Source organism: Oncorhynchus clarkii, chromosome 4, assembly GCF_045791955.1.
Source record: "Oncorhynchus clarkii lewisi isolate Uvic-CL-2024 chromosome 4, UVic_Ocla_1.0, whole genome shotgun sequence".
In the NCBI taxonomy this organism is placed as follows: domain Eukaryota; kingdom Metazoa; phylum Chordata; class Actinopteri; order Salmoniformes; family Salmonidae; genus Oncorhynchus; species Oncorhynchus clarkii.
Window position 1 is genome coordinate 36,286,858 of NC_092150.1, and position 22,444 is coordinate 36,309,301.

The 22,444-nt window shown below is 41.6% G+C and overlaps 1 protein-coding gene across 11 annotated transcripts in view; it reads left to right on the forward strand.

The window, feature by feature from the left end:
- Positions 1-22,444, forward strand: part of LOC139406763 (exocyst complex component 2-like) — an 85,304-nt gene that overhangs the window by 13,709 nt on the left and 49,151 nt on the right. For 6 of the 11 annotated variants that reach the window (XM_071149776.1, XM_071149777.1, XM_071149778.1 and 3 more), the window contains 5 exons: positions 2,674-2,849; positions 10,596-10,772; positions 11,075-11,201; positions 16,496-16,609; positions 18,862-18,986. In XM_071149776.1, coding sequence (XP_071005877.1) covers positions 2,732-2,849; positions 10,596-10,772; positions 11,075-11,201; positions 16,496-16,609; positions 18,862-18,986 — 661 coding nt within the window. In that variant the 5' untranslated portion in view covers positions 2,674-2,731. Of the gene's footprint in view, positions 1-2,673; positions 2,850-10,595; positions 10,773-11,074; positions 11,202-16,495; positions 16,610-18,861; positions 18,987-19,207; positions 19,238-22,444 lie in introns of all 11 variants that reach the window. The other 5 variants (XM_071149770.1, XM_071149773.1, XM_071149774.1 and 2 more) reach the window with 1 other exon arrangement.

Here is a 22,444-nt window from a genome sequence, read left to right on the forward strand (position 1 = left end):
TTTGGGCTGTGTTCCCATGTCCATGCATGGCCCCCAGAGTAAAGTAAACACAGCAGCTCTTTTCTCATCCCAGCCGTCAACAGGCTCTCCCCAGGCCCGAGCCAGAGACCACACACCCAGACCACACATATGTATATATATACACACACACACACACACACACTACCCAGACCTCTCCGCAGCACATATCCCTCCACATGCTCTCTCGCATACACACAGACCACACAGCGCCAGCTCGGCCCCTCGCACGCAACCGAGCAGAGCTGTCATTCTGCCCAGCCTCGTGTGTGTGTGTGTGTGTGTCTTCGCATGTATTCCCAAGACAGGGATAGAATCACTCCTGTTGAGGTAACACAACAGTCGTAGACATGTTATGCAGAAGAAGACACACATTCCCCCTCCACTCTGACTCCCACCCTAAACATATGGGCTAGATGAATGACAGATAAGGGGCTTGTTTAAGGCTTGTTAACCTCTTATCTTCTCCATGTCAGATGCCCTTGCTCCTAGATTTCCTCTGACAAGCACAAGACAGCAGGGGTTATGCTACTTAAGTTACATCCCCTTTGAGTCAAGGGTGTGTGCCTAGTCCCCTCCTGGACTCAGTGTTCACCCATGACTGCGTGGCCGCGCATGACTCCCAACACCCTCATCAAGTTTGCTGACGACACTGACGACCTACGGTGGTAGGTCTGATCACGGACTACGATGAGGCTGCCTATAGCAAGGTCAGAGACCTGGCAGTGTGGATCAGGGCAACAGCATCTCCTTCAATGTCAGCAAGACAAAGGAGATGATTGTGGACTACATTGATGGGGCCGTAGTTGACTGGGTTGACAGAGCTTGAATAAAAACATTTTTTTTACAATCCAGGTGTGCAAAGCTCTTAGACTTAACCAGAAAGACTAGCAGCTGCCAAAGGTGATTCTAGCGTGTATTGACTCAGGGGTGTGAGTACTTATGTACTGTACAATAAATTAGATATTTCTGTACTTCCTTTTCAATAAATTTGCTACAATTTCTAAAAATGTGTTTGCACTAAGTCGTTATGGCAGGGTTTCCAAACTCGGTCCTCTGGACCACAAGGGGTGCACATTTTTTAAAACGTTTTTTTTAATGCCCTATCACTACACCGATGATTCAAATAATCAACTAATCATCAGGGTTTGATCATTTGAATTATCTGTGTAGTGTTAGGGCAAAAACGTAAATGTGCACCTCTTGGGGCCCCGAAGATCGAGTTTGGGAAACAATGCATTATGGGGTAACGTGTGTAGATGGGTGAGAGAAAAAAATTCAGGCTTTAAAACAGCAACATGTGGAATAAGTCAAGGAAAGACGCTGCTTTTTAGAGTATTGCTCTGTCTTCGCTCCCTCCCTAACCTCAACCTCGTCGGTCAATAATCAATTAAATGCTCCGAAGGATTGGCTACTTAGATTTATGCTATTTTTTTGTACCCAAAAAGCTTTAACATGGGGACACGGATATGTGATCCACTACATTAACTTTCTGAAGGCACTTCAATTACCTCGTACCCCTGCACATTGACTTGGTACTGGTACTTCCTGTATACAGCCATGTTATTCTTACTCATTATTGTTATTCGTATTCACTGTGTATTTATTCCTTGTCACTATTTATATAAATGTTTTCCGTATTTGTTTTTCATCTTCAACTCTGCATTGTTGGAAAAGTACACGTAAGCATTTCACTATTTGTCTACACCTGTTTTTTACGAAGCATGTGACAAATATTCCTATTCTTTATTTGAGTTAACAGACCCCCATCTCTTTACGCAACAAGCTCTTAACTAAACGTGTATAAAGTGTATAGAAAGATTTGTTCAACAAGCCTACACGTATGCTCTGAGATGATGTTGCCTCGAATCTGCTGCGTCACCCCTGGTTGCTTGTCTGCTCTGTTCCGTGTCAATTCCTGCCTTGTTTGTGGGGAACGTGTTTTGGATTTAGTGTTTGCAAAGCAGTTAGGTTTTCAACCGGACCTGGCAGCAATTTATTGCCACACGTGTTAGCGAAAAATATAAAAAACCCTCATACTGGCTTTTTTTTTTTTAGATATTCTCACATCCATTCATAACACATCTATCCTGTTTTCCTCCTTTTTGATAGGCTTAGGCTAATAGTTGCACATTTCTTCCAGAATTTTAACTGGCCTGTGTCATTTCTCTTCCACATTGGCATATCATCTACGCAGGTGATTGGTGTTTTACTGTCTATGTTCTCCCCCATTATTACATACACATTACACGTACCTCCTCTAGGTATTAGGCTAGGCCTAGCTATACAGTCTCATACACACATTGAGTAGGTTATGTGGAATCGATGAGGGCGAGCACGTTTATTTATTCTTCTCTCCGAGGTTTACATTTTTCCTTTCCTCCCCCTTTTTTCTCCCTCTGTCTGGTCTCAGACTCGGAGCTCCTACCAGCACCTTCATGTCCTCCTGTGTGTGTAGAAGTTGTAGCCTTCCTACTTAAACTCTTAGACACCTTTTTTAAGATGTATTAAATGTCTTATAATAATACATTTTATAAAGACATGAAAAAGTAATAATGCATTGTAACTGTACATTACAACTGTCTCTCTCTCCTCATCTCCGTGTTAATAGCCATTATTGTCCTCTCCTTCCGCTGCCCCTTGGCATGTTCACAGGTTGCTGACTGATTCTTCCTGTGTTCCTGCACACGCGTGACGATCAGCGTGACCTGCCATGTCTCGTGTCCGCCAGCCCCCGCTGGTCACGGGCATCTCGCCCAACGAGGGCACCTCATGGACCAAGGTCACCATCCGAGGAGAGAACCTGGGCACGGGTCCCGCTGACCTCGTTGGTACGACACACACATGTATACATGAAAGCACAAACTTGCACAGGCACTTAGTGTGTCTATCAAGCTGTATATGTTTCCTCCTTTTTCCAAATATCTTTTGATGTGCCACAATCAGCAAATCCGCTATATGCGCAGGGGCTAGGTGCGGATAGGAGAAAATCTTTGAAGGTCATTTCATTGAAGAATGGAGGGGGTGGGGTGAGAAGTGAGGACCAGGTGGAACTATAGTTAGTATCTATATTCTATAGGGTGGGTGTGTCCACTGCACTTCACCTCTGGCCTTAATATTGCTCCAGTAGATTGGAGGAGTGAGGTGAAAATGTTTTGGCTCTCGTAGCAAAAACAAAAAGTAACATCCTATCTTTGGGTACATTTTGGTTTCAAATTTAACGACGATGGAGAACCAGATGACTTGGACTAACATGTTTGCAGACACCAATAAATGTCTCAAAATACAACACTGCCCCTTTAAGACAAAAATAAAAACCCTCTTTACCTGACTCGCTTTTCAAGGAAATGTGCATGTTTTGTGCTCTTGTAGGAAGCAATCAATCCCCTATTGCTGACTACAAATGATCTATAACTGGGCTAATAACTCACTAAATAGCAAAGAACATGAACAAAATGTGCCCACGTGGCTACATGCAGCTCTTGCTTTGATCTCAAAACAAGCGCATCTACTCACGACCACAGCTGTAAACACAGTCCAGTTCAAAGTAAATGGCACATATCCATATATGTCAATGATCTATTTGAATATAAGCCTACTGCAGCTCTGATTGGTTATGCCACACCAGTCTGTGTTGAGTCTTGTGCAATAGAATCCTACTCCGATGCGTTCTGCCTACAACAAAATCTCTTGCATAGTTTGTTTTTGTTTCTGTATGTTGCATTGAAAGTGGCTAATATTGCGTTGATTCAATCACAATTGCCACAATAAAGGGTAACATTGATAGTGTTAACTAACAGGTACGCTGCATGGCAGTCTCGGGCTACTGCGCGCAGCTTAGAGGGAACATTGGTCAAATTTTAGATATGAGTCTTTACATGTGCCTGACAGTGAAACCCGCTGATAAGAAACAACCTACATGCCGGAATCCCACACAGCCAACAACCTGGCCAAAGCCCTAAGTTCGGGATGGCTAGACTGGGCCCTTGATGAAAATAAACTGTTGTATCACCGCAGACAACGGGACAACATTGTGGCTGCAGTGAGGCAACTAAACTGTCTCTGGCTAAATTGCTTTGGCCACAATCTCCATCTCATCGTCACCAAAGGCGTGAACAGCAAAAGCGCACACACAGGCAGGGCTCGAGGCCTATGTGGAACCCTGGTGGGCACTTTTTTGCAGATCTGGCAAAAAAAAGAGGGCCCTACTGAAGGCTGAGACGGAGCTGAAACTCCCAAATCACAGCCTCATTCTGGTGAGAAATTAGCCTATTCGATGTTTGAAGAATAAGATATGCCAGGGATGGGCAACTGGCTGGTCCCACTTTTGAAGGCCCTAGGAAAACATACAAAATATATATTTATTATTATTGTTATTTTTATTTTTATTTTTTATTTTTTTATGTCTGAAGTTCACATACACCTTAGCCAATTACATTTAAACTCAGTTTTTCACAATTCCTGACATTTAATTATAGTAAAAATTCCCTGTCTTAGGTCAGTTAGGATCACCACTTTATTTTAAGAATGTGAAATGTCAGAATAATAGTAGAGAGTGATTTATTTAAGCTTTTATTTATTTTATCACATTCCCAGTGGGTCAGAAGTTTACATACACTCATTTGGTAGCATTGCCTTTAAATTGTTTAACTTGGGTCAAACGTTTCAGGTAGCCTTCCATAAGCTTCCCACAATAAGTTGGGTGAATTTTGGCCCATTCCTCCTGACAGAGCTGGTGTAACTGAGTCAGGTTTGTAGGCCTCCTTGCTCGCACACACTTTTTCATTTCTGCCCACATTTTCTATAGAATTGAGGTCAGGGCTTTGTGATGGCCACTCCAATACCTTGACGTTGTTGTCCTTAAGCCATTTTGTCACAACTTTTTTATGGCGGTTTTTGAGCAGTGGCTTCTTCCTTGCTGAGCGGCCTTTCAGGTTATTTTGATATAGGACTTGTTTTACTGTGGATATAGATACTTTTGTACCTGTTTCCTCCAGCATCTTCACAAGGTCCTTTGCTGCTGTTCTGGGATTGATTTGCACTTTTTGCTCCACAGTACGTTAACTTCTAGGAGACAGAACGCACGTTATCAACGCGCGATTCTGAGCGTTATGATGGCTGCGTGGTCCCATGGTGTTTAGACTTGCGTTCTATTGTTTGTACAGATGAACGTGGTACCTTAAGACATTTGGAAGTTGCTCCCAAGGATGAACCTGACTTGTGGAGGTCTACAAATGTTTTTCTGAGGTCTTGGCTGATTTCTTTTGATTTTCTCATGATGTCAAGCAAAGAGGCACCGAGTTTGAATGTAGGCCTTGAAATATATCCACAGGTACACCTCCAATAGGCTAATTGACATCATTTGAATCAATCAGAAGCTTCTAAAGCCATGACATTTTCTGGAATTTTCCAAGCTGCTTAAAGGCACATTCAAGTTAGCATATGTAAACTTCTGACCCACTGGAATTGTGATAAGTGAAATAATCTGTCTGTAAACAATTGTTGGAAAAAGGACTTGTGTCACGCACAAAGTAGATGTCCTAACCGACTTTCCAAAACTATAGTTTGTTAACAAGAAATGTGTGGACTGGTTGAAAAACTAGTTTTAATGACTCCAACCTAAGTGTATGTAAACTTCCGACTTAAATTTTGTGTGTATATATATCTATATATTATTTTTTCACCTTTATTTAGCCAGGTAGGCCAGTTGAGAACAATTTCTCATTTACAACTGCGACCTGGCCAAGATAAAGCAAAGCAGTGCGACACAAACAACATCACAGAGTTACACATTGAATAAACAAACGTACAGTCAATATCACAAAATAAAAATGTCTATGTACAGTGTGTGCAAATGGCGTGAGGAGGTAAGGCAATAAATAGGCCATAGTAGCGAAGTAATTCCAATTTAGCAAATTAAGACGAGTGATAGATGTGCAGATGATGATGTGCAAGTTTATTTGTTTTATTTTACCTTTATTTAACCAGGCGAATCAGTTAAGAACAAATTCTTATTTTCAATGACGGCCTAGGAACAGTGGGTTAACTGCGTGGACATACTGGTGTGCAAAAGAGCAAAAAAGTAAATAAAAACAATATGGAAATGAGGTAGGTAGATTGGATGGGCTATTTTCAGATGGGCTGTGTACAGCTGCAGCGATCGGTTAGTTGCTCAAATAGCTGATGTTTTAAGTTAGTGATGGAGATACAAGTCGATTTTTTGCAATTCATTCCAGTCATTGGCAGCAGAGAATGTATTGTATTTTTGAGTGACTTATATTTGAGTGACTTATCTATTTCAGTGATTTATATATATTTGAGTGACTTAATTGTTTATTCTTTTTTAAATGTTTTACTCAGTCTGGGTCTGAACTTACTGTTCCAAGTAAGAATATTAGAATACACAAGGTGCCATTTGGAAATATGGTCATGAATGAGCAATTTTTCTCTTACGTCAGTCACTGATTGAATTTTTTATATATAATTTTTAATTGAACCTTTATTTAACTAGGCAAGTCAGTTAAGAACACATTTTTATTTACAATGACGGCCTACACCGGCCAAACCCGGACAACCTGGGACAATTGTGCGACGCCCTATGGGACTCTCAATCACGGTCGGTTGTGATACAGCCTGGATTCGAACCAGGCACTGAGATGCAGTGCCTTAGACCGCTGCGCCACTCGGGAGCCACTGATAGCCACTCAATTAACCCAGCCTGGTGCCCCTGTTGATATTTTTAGTCAGTCTCACTCATATATTAAAATCTGCAACCAGCAAATTCTCCTCTCCTTTCAATGGCAAAACGAGTAGAATTGCATGAAATTAGATATAAAATTGCAAAATTTTCTCTCCGCCCCATGGCAAAATGTATAGAATTGCAGCAAACCTGCTTTAAACTGCTTTAAACTACATATTTTTTTAATTTCTCTGCGCTGTCAAGAAGGGGGCTGCTAAAATGTTTTGTTCGCAATGTGATGGGGGTTGCCATGTGAGTACGCAGACACACGAGCATGAATTCAGATTTTGTGTGGTAGAGCGTGGTAGAGCGGGTTTTGGAGGAAGTACCAGCCATTGAACGAGTCCTGGTCTCGGATCGTAAACATAATCACCTCATCCTAAAATGGCAGGATAAAGACCTCTTGCCATCTGTCCAAGCAGCACTGAAACCTGTGGCTGACTTCACTGATGTCCTCTCGGTTGAGAGTTACGTCCCGTCTCATCAGTGGAGCCTGTGTTCCAGTTACTGGGGGGAGATCTGCTCATGCCGACCTCTCCAACGACACCGGCCTGACACAAAGCCTCAATAGGGAGATGTCCAGAAGATGTTCTCGAGGACAAGTACAGCCTACCGGAAATAAAATGGCTTTTATCCTTGTCTTCCCTCCTCGACCCAAGATACAAAGGGGATGATTTGAAAGAGATGACAGATGCACTCTTCAAAGAGATTGTGGAAGCAGGGGCTGCCGGAGCCGGGGTGTCGGTGCAATTGCTGCTATTGCAACTGAGGGAGATGATGACTCGAATGATGGTGCGAGTGCGCCACCGTCTGCCAAGAAAAGGAATTTAGGGGATCTCCTCCAGAAGCGAAGGGTTCAAAACACTGCCCCTGTTCCCCTCCGAGTCCGTGCAGACACCGAACCTACTAACTACCTGCAGAACAGCCTGACCCAACAAATAATCCCCTGACCTGGTGGTGAGACAACCAGACTCGCTATCCATTGATGTCGAAGCTGGCACGCAGATGCATGTGTATTTGAGCCAAGGAACACCGCATCAGAGCGAATGTTCAGCACTGTGGGGATGCATTTGTTAACCCTGTCCGCTTGTGCCTCAAGCCGGACAAAGTCAATATGCATAGTTTGCATTTTACAAGCTGTCGCCGTTTGCTATAAAATAGCAAAACATTTTTTTCTATTTTTATTTAATTATTTTTGTTTTATTATGGCCCTATAGATATACTGTTAATATTTGCTCTTACCTATTTATGTTGCTGTTGTTAGTGGTAATTTATCGTATAAGCGCTAGCCTATGGCACTTTAGTAGACAAAGTTTGTGTAGACTTTCTATAATAAGTTTGTGTAGACTTTCTATTATTGATTTATGTTAAATAAATGTCTGTTAAAAAAGAAGGTTGGGTGTCTGTGTGTCTGACAATTAATGAATTATTCAACAGCAAGAGCAAGACAGTTAGGCCCATATCCGCTAGTGTTGTGCTAATAACTGTGCACATATGACACGCCGACCATGACACCTGAAATTCCATGACCATCACAGCACCAACACACACACACACACACACACACACTGTTATTTAGATTTGACTTCCAACAGTCCAATCACTTCCTAGAATGTTTTGTCTCCCACTTTCCTGTAATGGTAATCTCAAAATGAGCCAGTGTGTGAATTCATTGGTGCGGTTGTTTTTGATGCATTCAATTATTCTGTTTGTGATATGAATGTTTTCACTGGCACTGATGATATTTGTTTGTGTGTGTGTGTGTGAGAGAGAGAGAGTGTGTTAGACTGTGTACAGTAGAGTTCATGCCGTTATGACCCGTCCGCAGTTGGACTCCGTAACTAATTTACCCAGAGCCAGGCTAGAGCCTTACTAGCCTACAGTCTACCACAGAACTCTCTGGACCAGTCAGCGATGGTCAGGCTCTGCTTACATTACACGGACTGTTTGTTGCTGTTGATCAAATTGAATGGGTTTTCATGACTTTATGAAGTGGAAAACACATTTTTATGAATCTAGATTAGATGAAATAACTCTTGTTTCGTTTAACCGAATGCATTTAAAACACCCAAGATAACGAGTTTTAATCAACATTGGTTAAGTGAAAAAATAAATACTATAACATTTTAGAATGTCATTTAACTAACTGATTTTATATGCTGAAGAAAATTATTGGATATCTGAATCATATTGAATTGGATGCCTTTGGCAGAGATTTTTCTGCCATTGTAATCCTTGGGCAGGCCGCCTAAGCATGTAAAAAAATAGAATAATATTGTTTTAAATACATTTTCGGCATGGAAAAACTTCAACACCTGAAACCAGATATAAACTATGTATGAAAGATAATAGACCTATATATTTCTTTAGTCTTTGAGAACTAACAATCACCAAAATAAAAGCTAGGGAGTATTAAATTCCAAAAGCAATGAATTTAGCAGTATTGATTTTGTTATGTTTGTGCGTAAGAACACAGATTTAGCCATGGAAAAATGCATAGAGTTGCATAAAATGAGCCTTAAAACTGCAAAATGTTGTCTCAGCTCTATGGTAAAATGTGTAGAATTGCAGGAAATGAGCTTTAAAATGAAAAATGGATCTCAGCTCCATGGAGAACATGTTTGAATTGAAAGAAAAAATGCAAAAAGAAAAAGCTGTACACCACCAAGATGGGGGGGCCTTTCAGATGTTCTACAAAAAATTGGAATATAAGTGAACATGATTTGTTTAATAGATATTTTTAAGTAGAACAGATTGTTGGTTAAAATACTTATCATGTTAATAATTTTATCTAAATACTGCATGTTTTGTTTAAATGTAATCTGAATTGAATTGCCAAAAAGATGTAAGATATTTTATAGTTAGTGAATTTGTTTCACAGAATTTTTTTTATTGAATTTTTTAAACAGAACTTTAAAAACGGAACACATTTTTTAAAAAGCTAAGCATCTGTGGCCACAATGTTTTTACTTTGAAAAAGAGTAGCGCTAGTGAAACAAAAATAAACTCCACTACCCCTTTCTTTTTGCTGCATTTTATGAGCAACTTTTTTTATATTGTCAAAATGTCACCAATTAGAATATACCTAGAATTTCAGTGTGTTATTTTCAAGAATTAAAATCAAGACGCCCGCGAATGAAAGACATGGCCTCACACATACTGCTGTGGACTTGGGAGGCGGAGTCCTGGCCAATCATTTGGATCTATTTCTGACCACTAATGTCCCCAAAATTTAGCCTTTTTAATGTATATGTTAGATAGCAAAAAAATAGTGTTTTTGCATATGACCAGTACAGAGGCAGGAAATGTGCTTTAATTTAATGGCCATATTATTATTCACAGTTTGTTTCAAGGGTTATTTTTGTATCATCTCTCACAGGCTTCAATGGTGTTTGATTACACATGTCTGACACTGTCGAGTTCCATCTAGTCAGATAAATCAGAGGAAGGGGTTTTGCTCTCTCTTTATTCCAGTGTTCACACTGACAAGGAGAAGAAGGGTCAGAGTGTAAAAGTACAGTAAATAGATATTTATTGAGCCACTTAGCATTGAAGTGACAGCACTCTGTGTGGACAGAATGATGAAGCTGTGAGAGACTCGTGTCAGGGCCACCCACAGGACTGACTGGACCTGGCCTGAACTTTGACCCCTAATGACGAGTTTATTAAACTGCTGTTTGTGTCAATGTGTCATGCCTTTTCTCTCAGTGTTTCTCTCATGTTATTACTTGGTTGTTTATCCTGTTGCTGTTAGCTCGCCTATATATTTGATTAGCCTCACTTCTTTCTCTCTCTCCTCTCCTCTTGATCTCCTCTCCTCTCTCTCTCTCTCTCTCAGGTCTGTCCATATGTGGTCACAACTGCTTGCTGACGGCTGAGTGGATGTCAGCCAGTAAGATAGTGTGTCGTGTGGGCCCAGCCAAAGACGATAAGGGAGAGATCATCGTCAGCACCAAGTCAGGAGGCCACGGCACCTCCACCGTCTCCTTCAAACTGCTCAAGGCTGAGAAGATCGGTAAGATACTCCTTCTGCCCTCGGCGACCACGGCAGTTCTAATATAAATCTACAAACACATCTCTCTTTGTCAATCATCAGAGGAACTCTAGAATGACTACTCCGTTGCACAAGAACAGACAATCTTTCTCAGTTTTTCCAAGCTCAGGCAACTAGGAAATAGAGTATGGAAACACACCACAAACCCATACTCTATTGTCCTGTGTTGCTTTACAAACTGTATAGTAGCTCTGTCAGGTACTATAATTGAGTGTGTGTGATCTGGGCTGTCCTCTCAGCGATGATGTGTGTCTGTGCTGTAGGTATTCTGGACCAGTCTGCTGTGTGGGTGGATGAGATGAACTATTACGACATGAGAACCGACCGCTACAAAGGCATCTCCCCCCTCTCCCTACGGCCCAGCAATCCGCTAGGCATCGACTTTGACAAGTAGGGACACACACACACACACACACACACACACAGGCTTAAGTCATTGAGTCTAACAAACAAACAATCCCCATGTGGAGATGTTTGAAATGTTATGCCAACACAGCAATGGCTACAACTGGCTTTTTCTGCTGCAAAAAGGCACTGGAAACACCATAATTGTGTTTAAAGGAGAGGGAAAGAAAGAAGAGCGGATTGAGTTGGAAAGAAACATTGCAACCCACTACACATGGCCTGAAAGGAAGGAGAAAGAAGAGAGGAAAAAGTGGAATAGAAAGATTGCAAGCCACCACACATGGCCATAGCAAGCAGGTCGTATGGTGTGGCTTCTGCTTCCCACGCGACTGGCAGGGAATGTACAGTCTGTAATGTAATGTTTAGTTCTGGTATATCTGTGCTCTAGGCCTTCTGATGTTTGTTTGGTTTAGAGAGGCCAGGGGATCCAGGGGGCAAGTGATCGCTCGTGGACAGCAAACCCTCCATGTCCAGGGTCACTTTCCTGGGCCTACTGGTAGGCTACTACAACCCTTACATCACAGTCAGTTAGCTCTAACTAAGAAACCGTACGGCGCTTCTCTTCATGTTATAACCACATAGTACAGTCAACACACTCGAAAAGGGTCACACGCACACATACACAGTGCACAATACACAAACGCATCACATTAATGAATGTAGACAATTCTGTTCACTATAGAGACGATGGCTAGCTGTTCAAACTAGAAATAGCTGACCAGAAGAATTGAAGCGGATGAAGTCGGACAACCTTTTTAGTTATAGTAATTAAATACGTTTAAACCCATCATGATTATAATTATGTCTTGAACTGATTTAAACAGGTTTGTCTGGTGGTGATGTCACTGGTTGGTTATACTAACAGAGAGGTCAAACAAGAAGTCATCTTGTTGTGGTACACTTAAATGATTGCTGTAGAGCATTAGTTTTTTTTTTTTTAACTTTAGCCATTATTTCTGTTTTTTTTTCTCACTTTATTTTTATATCTTGAGTATTCTGAAAATATTTTTAACAAGGGGGGCATTGAGTTTTCAATGTTAGTCAGGTACAGTACCAGTACACCTACTCGTTCAAGTGTTTTTCTTTATTTTTTACTATTTTCTACATTGTAGAATAACAGTGAATACATACAACTATTAAATAATACATTTGGGATCATGTAGTAACCAAAAAACTGTTCAACATATATTGTTGTTCAACATATATTTTATATTTGAGATTCGTCAAAGTAGCCACCCTAGTTTCTCAAACTAGACACTCTAATGTACTTGTCCTCTTGCTCAGTTGTGAATCGGGGCCTCCCACTCCTCTTTCTATTCTGGTTAGAGCCAGTTTGCGCTGTTCTGTGAAGGGAGTAGGACACAGCGTTGTATGAGATCTTCAGTTTCTTGACAATTTCTTGCATGGAATGGCCTTCGTTTCTCAGAACAAGAAATAGAAATAATGTCTTCGTTTCTGGCCATTTTGAGCTTGTAATCAAACCCACAAATGCTGATTCTCCAGATACTCAAGGCATAAAACTCAAGGCATAGAAACTGTAAATGGCTTGGTAATCGGAAATACCATCATTTCTATTACAAAATAAAAAAGCCATTTTGGACTGACTAATTTTCAGATACATGCAAATTAAAAGTTTTATATCACAATGTTGATTTTAAATCTTAGACATCAGAGCAATGTTGAGGGAATCCTATTTGAGTCAGAAAAGGGTATAACTATGATAAGTAAGATATACAAAACCTTGCAGAGAGCCTATCCAACTGACAATTTCTAAGAAAAAAATATTAACTATTGGAACCAAAACTTAAAAATAACTAGCACATGGAGGGTGTGCTGGAACATAACTAAGAAAATTACAGTTAACTAAAATGTACGCTTAATCCATTATAAACAAATGTATGTATTTGTCTGTATTTATTATACAAGAGACAAAATTCACAAATTTTGAGTCGTGTTAAGTGTGATAGAGTCGTGTTAAGTGTGATTCAATTATTCATGCCTTCTGGGAGTGCTATAAAGTCAATGTTTATGGATGGACTTTTTACAATGTAAATGAACTTTTAGTCTGTCTATCTGCATACTTCAACACATGGCATATGAGGGTGTGTTGAGATACCAAATGGGTTGGACCATACTTTTCTTGTCAATCATTTTGAAAAATGTTTACTTAACTGGAAATCAAATTATCCTCCATCGTTAAGACGGTGGAAGAATCAAATGCATTATTATTTCAATATTGAAAAGGTGTGGGTGTCTGTTTTCTTTATCTATATGATTATATTGTTTGAAAAAGTCTATTTTTAAAGGAAGTCCTCTTGTTGGTCTGCGAAACACTTCCTGGTGATGTCATCATCAACGTGTTCCTTTTTATTTTGGTCCGCATGCTACAGAGTAACAAACCCCGTCCTAGCACCGTCCAAGCCGCGATGCTCGAGTGATCATTTCCGGAGTCAGGACTGTAACTGCTTATTTTGAGTTAGCCTACTGAACTTGGGCAGGGTTTCTCACAGCGTATACGTATGTGCTTCCTGTCCGTCTGTGTAGAGCAGAGCAGCAGAGCCGATACATATTAAAGCAGGCTTTGATACTTTGCCAGGTTTGGAGGTGAGGGAATAACTGAACAGACTGCGAAAGTTCTCTTTTACTCTCTCTCAATCTCCCTCTCTTTTTCTCTCTCGCTCTCTTTCGAGATACATATGTACAGTTGAAGTCGAAAGTTTATACACCTTAGCCAAAAAAATGTAACCTCAGTTTTTCACAATTCCTGACATTTAATCCTAGTAAAAATTCCCTGTCTTAGGTCAGTTAGGATCACCACTTTATTTTAAGAATGTGAAATGTCAGAATAATAGTAGTGATTTATTTCAGCTTTTATTTCTTTCATCACATCCCCAGTGGGTCAGAAGTTTATATACACTCAATTAGTATTTGGTAGCATTGCCTTAAACAATTTAAACTTGGGTCAAACGTTTCAGATAGCTTCCCACATAAGTTGGGTGAATTTGGCCCATTCCTCCTGCCAGAGCTGGTGTAACTGAGTCAGGTTTGTAGGCCTCCTTGCTCGCACATGCTTTTTCAGTTCTGCCCACAAATTTTCTATTGGATTGAGGCCAGGGCTTTGTGATGGCCACTCCAATACCTTGACTTTGTTGTCCTTAAGCCATTTTGCCCTAACTTTGGAAGTATGCTTGTGGTCATTGTCCATTTTGAAGACTCATTTGCAACTAAGCTTTAACTTCCTGACTGATGTCTTGAGATGTTGCTTCAATATATCCACATAATTTTCCACCCTCATTATGCCATCTATTTTGTGAAGTGCACTAGTCCCTCCTGCAGCAAAGCACCCCCACAACATGATGCTGCCACCCCTGTGCTTCACGGTTGGGATGGTGTTCTTCTTTGCAAGCCTCCCCCTTTTCCCTCCAAACATAACAATGGTCATTATGGCCAAATAGTTATATTTTTGTTTCATCAGAACAGAGGACATTTTCTACAAAAAAGTATGATCTTTGTCCCCATGTGCACTTGCTTTTTTAGTCTGTCTTTTTTATGGTGGTTTTGAAGCAGTGGCTTCTTCCTTGCTGAGCGGCCTTTCAGGTTATGTCAATATAGGACTTGTTTTACTGTGGATATAGATACTTTTGTACCTGTTTCCTCCAGCATCTTCACAAGGTCCTTTGCTGTTGTTCTGTGATTGATTTGCACTTTTCACACCACAGTACGTTCATCTTTAGGAGACACAACTCATCTCCTTCCTGAGCGTTATGATGGCTGCGTGGTCCCATGGTGTTTATACTTGCGTACTATTGTTTGTACAGATGAACGTTTGGAAATTGCTCCCAAGGATGAACCAGACTTGTGGAGGTCTACACATTTCTTTCTGAGGTCTTTGCTGATTTCTTTTGGTTTTACCATGATGTCAAGCAAAGAGGCACCGAGTTTGAAGGTAGGCCTTGAAATACATCCACAGGTGCACCTCCAATTCACCCAAATTATGTCAATTAGCCTATCAGAAGCTTCTAAAGCCATGACATAATTTTCTGGAATTTTCCAAGCTGTTTAAAGGCACAGTCAACTTAGTGTATGTTAACTTCTGACCCACTGGAATTGTGATACAGTGAATTATAAGTTAAATAATCTGTTTGTAAACAATTGTTGGAAAAATGACTTGTGTCATACACAAAGTAGATGTCCTAACCGACTTGCCAAAACTATAGTTTGTTAACAATATATTTGTGGAGTGGTTGAAAAACGAGTTTTAATGATTCCAACCTAAATGTATGTAAACTTCCGACTTCAACTGTATAAATGTAATATGCCACTTAGGCGCTTTACAAAGCGTCTACTAGCAGTGCGGTGAGTACATTTTTATTGTGTGTACATGGTCTAGGAATTCAGTCTGCAACCTGTACATTGCTAGCGAAACACTCGTACCAACTGAGCCACACCGTTACAAGAAGCAGCACTAGCACTTTGAGACGAAAGAGCTTTGAGAGGTTAATTGACGTTAAACTTTCATGGTGATCAAACTTGCAGTTTCACCCTCCCTCTCTTTCTCCCAATTCTTTCCCATGACTACCCATCTTTACCGATCGGTACTGAGATAATTCTGCTGTGTGTGTGTGTATTTATCCCCTCGGGGCTCAGTGTGTTCCAGTACAGTAGAGGCTGGGTGGGTGGTGGGTTTCATTTTAGAGTTTAGTTTGTGTAGCCCACGGGTCATTACCACAGATCAAACGTTCCTAACAACTTCTGGGTCCTCCAGTGGCGTCACACACTGCTCTTCCCATGCCCGGGCCTTCCTCTTTGGGCACGGCCTGGCCTCACGCTGACCCCGCTGGAGGACTTTATACCATCACGTCAACTTACCTTTCACATTATGGAATGAAGTTCTTGTTATTTTGTATATATGTAACTGGTAAATGTTCTTTCTTATTTGAGTAACTATGTACAGTTGTAAGCATTCCCTCTATTTCAGTGTTGGTGTAGATTTCATGCTCCAACTTTATTGTCAAAGAGGGAAATGGGTTTTGCAGCATAATAATATATGCCTTTTAGTACACACTTAACTGAAAGTGACTTGCAGTCATGCATGCATCCATTTTACATATTGGTGGCCCCAGGATTCAAACCCCACAATCCTGGCATTGCAAGCACCATGCTCTACCAACTGAACCATACAGGGACCACAGCATGATCATAACATAGGAGACATAAAACATACATATTTAATAGGGTTTCCTTGGTAATCTCTTGTATGTGTGTGTTTTCTCCCCCAGGGGTAAGGTCCCTCTGAAAGATCTGGAGGCATTGTTTCCAGGTGTGAGTGGAGAGTTCACCAGCGAGAACTTCTCAGCTACTTGGTACCTTATCGAGAACCACTCTGTCACCAGGTAGGTCAGACCAACCAATTTGTATTTTTATTTTTTACGGCCTCTGGGTCTGAGACGCAGCCAATCACAACCATCTTTCTCCTATACCAGCCAATCAGACAGCACTCCTTCCCAACTACAGTGCCTTCAGAAATTATTCACACCCCTTGACTTTTGTGTTACAAATTTGGTTAGAAGTGGATTGAATTGTCTTTTTTTTAATCGATCTACACTAAATACTCATGTCAAGTGTAAATTATAAGATTAACGACAACAAACTAATATCTTGATTAGATACATTAAGTTTTCAACACCCTGAATCAATAATCACCTTTGGGTAAATCTCTTAAGAGTTTTGCACACCTGGATTGTAATATATTTGCCCATTTATTATTTTTTAAACTCCTTGCTCTGTCAAGTTGGTTGTTGATCATTGCTAGACAGCCATTTTCAAGTCTTGCCATAGATTTCCAAACTGATTTAAGTCAAACTGCAAGTAGACCACTCCGTCGTCTTGGTTTACAACTGTGAGTTATTTGGCTGTGAGTTTTTTAGGTTATTGTCCTGCTGAAAGGTGAATTTGTCTCCCAGTGTCTGTTGGAAAGCAGATTGAACCAAGTCCAAGTTCTAGGATTTTGCCTGTGCTTAATTCTGTTCTGTTTCTTTTTACCCTAAAAAAAACCTCTCTAATCCTTGGCTGATGACGAGCATTTCCATAACATGAAGAGTGGTAGTCTGTGATGTGTCGTGTTGGATTTGCCCCAAACATAATGCTTTGTATTCAGGACAGGAAGTTAATTTATTTGGCATATTTTTTGGAGTATTACTTTAGTGCCTTATTGCAAAGTTATTGCATGTTTTGGAATTATTTTTATTCTGTACAGACTTCCATCTTTGGACTCTGTCATTTAGGTTAGTATTGTGGAGTAGCGACAATGTTTTTGATTCAGCCTCAGTTTTCTCCCATCACAGCCATTAAACTCTGGAACGGTTTTAAAATCACCATTGCTCGGAACGGTTTTACTCCTCTCTGGCAACTGAGTTAGGAAGGACGACTGGGTGTATTGATACACCAACTAAAGCGTAATTAATAACTTCACCATGCTCAAAGGGATATTCAGTGTCTGCTTTTTATTTTGTTTACCCATCAACCAATAGGTGCCCTTCTTTGCGAGGCATTGGAAAACCTCCCTTATCTTTGTGGTTGAATTTGTTCTTGAAATTCACTACTCGACTGAGGACCCTTACAATTATCTGTATGTGTGGGGTACAGAGATGATGTAGTCATTCAAAAATGTTAACCACTAATATTGCACATTAGGTCCATGCAACTTATTATGTGACTTGTTAAGCAAGTCTTTACTCCTGAATATATTCAGGCTTGCCATAAGAAAGGGGTTGAATAATTATTGACTCAAGACATTTCGGCTTTAAATGTTTTATCATTTGTAAACATTTCTAAAATCAAAATTCCACTTTGACTTTGTGGGGTATTCTGTGTCCACCAGGGACACATGTAAATGTAATTACAGCCTGTAACACAACACACTGTGAAAAAAGTCCAGGGGTGTGAATACTTTCTGAAGGCACTGTAACGTCTTCATGAACGTCAGCCCAAACAACCAAACTACTAGTCACAAACATACACATGAATCCTAGATGTTTTCTTTGTCGGAAGCGTAGTTCAACTTTTGAAACTATTGCTGTGACTTGAGACGAGAACCTTTTTAATGTTGTCTTTTACATGGTTCTCAGACCTTCCAATCTATCCACTAACCCAGAGACCGGTTTAGTCTGTAAACAAATACAATCTACCTCCATTCCTACTTGATTTTTGACCTAACAAGAAAACGTTGGACATGTGAAGGAAGTGTCCTTTCTCTTGTTGACCTCTAACCCCTGGTCTTTGTCATACTAGGACAGTGTTTGTCAGCCTGTCTGTCAGGTTATTATTAGTCTCCCCTGGTTTCCTTTCCGTCATCTGTCATGGTTCCCCTCCAACTAACCCCCCCAGTCTAACGGTTGGATCCTGCCGAGTGCTGACTAGTTACTGCAGAACTTCAGGGTCCATTGGGTCGGGTTGTTTTTGGTTGACAGGGCATGTGTTTCTTCCTCCAGAGGAAACCTCCATTCACTCCCAGGGGACACACACACACCCTCCTGCGGACACGCAAGCTCACACTCACTCAGGCATGGCGCACATGCACTCTGTTACACACACAAAAGAATACGCACACACAACTCCTCTGACTGATGGCACTCCCCTCTCTCAGTTTCGACCAGTTGCGTATGGCAGCCAGTAACCTGAAGAAGCAGGCCACTAAGAAGAATGAGGGCAGTCTGGCCTATGTGAAGGGAGGCCTCAGCACCTTCTTCGAGGCTCAGGATGCTCTCGCAGGTAAGATACAGTACACCAATACTACACAGAGAGTGTGTGGTACACAGTACGCCAATACTACACAGAGAGTGTGTGGTACACAGTACGCCACTACTACACAGAGAGTGTGTGGTACACAGTACGCCAATACCACACAGAGAGTGTGTGGTACACATTTTACGTGTGTTATTACACCGAGAGATGTTAACACTGTTAAGACATTGAATGTAAAATTGTTACAGGGTTGATGGAACTTGGCTCTCATGATGCAGGTAAGAGTTTGTCGGGCTCGGGGTGTGTGTAAGACTAAGCCAAGCATGATTTGGGATAAGGTTAAGTAGTCTTTTGCAGTGGACATCTAATCTAATGACTTTTGAGGTAACACCCGACAATTTCTCAGAACTCTGGTGTGTGTGTGTGTGTGTGTTTGTGTGTGTGTGTGTGTGTGTGTGTGTGTGTGTGTGCGGACATGCATGGGTCTGTGTGTGTGTATCATCACGCGGCTGTGCGGTGTGGTCTAACAGTGGTTGATTACAGTGGAGTGGTGCTCTGTGCTTTAGTGTACTGCAGTACGGCTAGCCAACCACAACACGCCTAATTCACTTTCATTAAAACCACGTCAGCTCTCAACTGTCAATCACACTACTTGCACGGTAGCAGGCACACGCAGGGCCATGAGGCAATCTGCACTGCTGCTCTGCTGCTCTGCTGTGTCCTTATAGACAGCAGGTAACCTAGTGGTTAGAGCGTTGGGCCAGTAAACCGAAGGCTGACGAGGTAAAATTCTGTCGTTCTGCCCCTGAACAAGGCAGTTAACCCACTGTTCCTAGGCTGTCATAGTAAATAAGAACTTGCTTGCCTAGTTAAATAAAGGTTAAAATAATACATGTAAAAAAATAACCTTAGAGTGGAGTGTGCTGATTTGCATTACACAAATTATAATTGTGATTATACATACACACTTACATTTGCCTCTCGCTATACACACAAACACACGTACGGAACATCCACATACTGGACAGACACGTTTGCTAATTCACACATATACTGACCCCCCCCCCCCCACACACACACACACACACAGCCTTTATGATCCACTCTCTAAAGCCTCTGAGGTAACATTGTGACTACTGTCGCTCTGCCAGTTAGTTCAGTGAAATCAATTGTTCAACTCTATCATTCATATTTTTGTCTGTTTACTCTTATTTCCCCTCATAACCACTCAGTTACTTCCCCTTACTATTTATATGCCTCTGTCATTATTATTATTGCTTTCCTAATGTAATGTTTGTGCCCTGTAGGAGCGGGGGGGGGAGGGGGGGGGGCAATGTTTTCATTGTTAGCAACTGAATCTAAATAAATGGAGCAGGGCCACACAATGCAGGCAAGAGTAACGGCCCTAACATGACCGAGGGGAACAATACAGGCCCTTTCTCACGTTCACTATACTAATCATGCCCAATATGAACCCAATGGGAGGCACAAGTCCTCAGTGACCCAGGAAGTAGTGCTCGTTGATGGACTCCAATGACCTGTGAGTCAGGAAGCAATGGACTGTAAGGTGAAAGTCCAATTGACCTTTGACATTAGGATGCACTTCACTTTACAGGTTTTGAGAGTATATTCTGACTCATTACAGTATTTAGTCCTCTGATTATGACCTGTTTTTAGAATGATGCTTCTCAGAGGCCCTGTTTTGGTTGGTTATAAAGAATGTCTGAGTGCTAGCCCAGCATATGGTAAGGGTAAGCTTTAGTAACGTGCCAGACGGCTCTAGGCGGCTCCAGCAGTCGCTCATTGCCATGCCCAGTTAGCACAGCCGTCTGTGAAACTGTGAATCCTTTCTTTGTCTCTCTCTGTCTCTCTGTCTCTCTCTGTGTTTGGCAGGTCGTCAGTTGGAGTCATTCCAAATTAGCTACACCTCAGGTGTTGCTGTACAAATTGAAAGGAAATGTAATAACGACGTGTGTGTGTGTTTGCATGCGTCCGAGTGTGCTTGTGCGATCGCGCACGTGCATGTCGGTGTGCTCTGTGGTCAGAATGTATTGCATTAAAAGTGGCACGGTACTAATTGATGTTTAGCCTGTGGTGCCTCCAGCTCACTCAATTACCGATTAATGCCTTTACTTTTTGTCTCCTCTTCAGTTTATTTTCTCTTCTGCATGTATGTGAGAATTTTATTGATGGCTATTGTAAAAGCCCAATGTTTTATTAATAAGAGCGAGTAGGGGACTGGGGATCGCAGTGTGTAAATAAGGAAGGAATGTCTCTGCGTAGGCCAAATCATCTGGAAAATTAAATGAGTTCTGTTCAACAACAAAATGCTTCAAACAAGTGGTGTGTTTTTGAGAATCCATGGGTTTCTTCTCTTTCTCCTGTTCTCTTTCTTGGCTTTTTCTCTTTTGTCCCGCCCTCTCCGATCCTCTCCGTACCCTTATTACACTGTTAGACTGACGCTTGTACTTGCAGGGTACATGTCTGCATTGAGGGATTACATGAGGTCGCAGAGGTCAAATTACCTTGATGTCTGGGGTCACCCATCCAGTGGGCCAGGAGCTGGGTAAAAAAAGAAAGTGAAGGAACCGTTCTCTAAACTTTTTGTGATCCAGACAGCTTGGTGAAAGGCATTGGGGTTCATATTCATGCTAGGGGGCTGTTTGGTTAGGCTGATCCCCTGACAAATTGAACCATGTTTCACAGGGATCTTCTGAGACCTGGCTGACTGACTACCTGGCTAACAGACTGATAGAGGCAGGGTTTTTTTTTGGGGGGGGCTCTGAAAAATGTACACATTTCAAGTTTTTTTATTGTTGTGTGAAAAGGAAGTGGCCCTGCAATACAGGAAACAGACCACCGCTACCGTGTTCCAAAATCCAAGATTTCCCAGGGCCGTATTCCCAAAGCTCCGAACCTCCGACTCCTCTACAGCAGTCGGGAGACAAAACATCTCCAGCTTTAGAATCAGTGGGTTCCAGGAAGCTGAGTGGGGCTGCCTGCGTCTCTTCCTCCGCTGCTCTGTGTGTGTGTGTGTGTGTGTGTGTGTGTTTGTTTTATCCGGAGCCTGACGGGGTGTTTAGGTTAGCCGTGACGTCATAGCCACGGCAGCGAGAGTGCGTGGCAGACTGCGAGGACACACAGCTGGCAAGGAGGCACAGGGTTCTCTGAGGAGACAAGAACCAGAACCCCTCAGACTGTGTGTGTGTGCAATGCATGTGCGTACTCACACACCAGTCCTGTCCCCCTATAGATATGTCTACAGAATCAGGCCAATGCTTTTATAACTGGGTTGTTTAGACAGTACAAAGACTTATTGTAGACTTCTCTCTTCTCTACCCTATCCTTTTCAGAGCAGAGGCAGATGGCGTTCTTCTTCCATAAAACCTCTGGTCTCCCTGTTTCTGCTTATAGGCTAAAGTCTATGGTTCCTGCCCTGGTTCTCTGAGTGTCCTCTACCAAACCATGGGGCTGGTGTTCTAGCC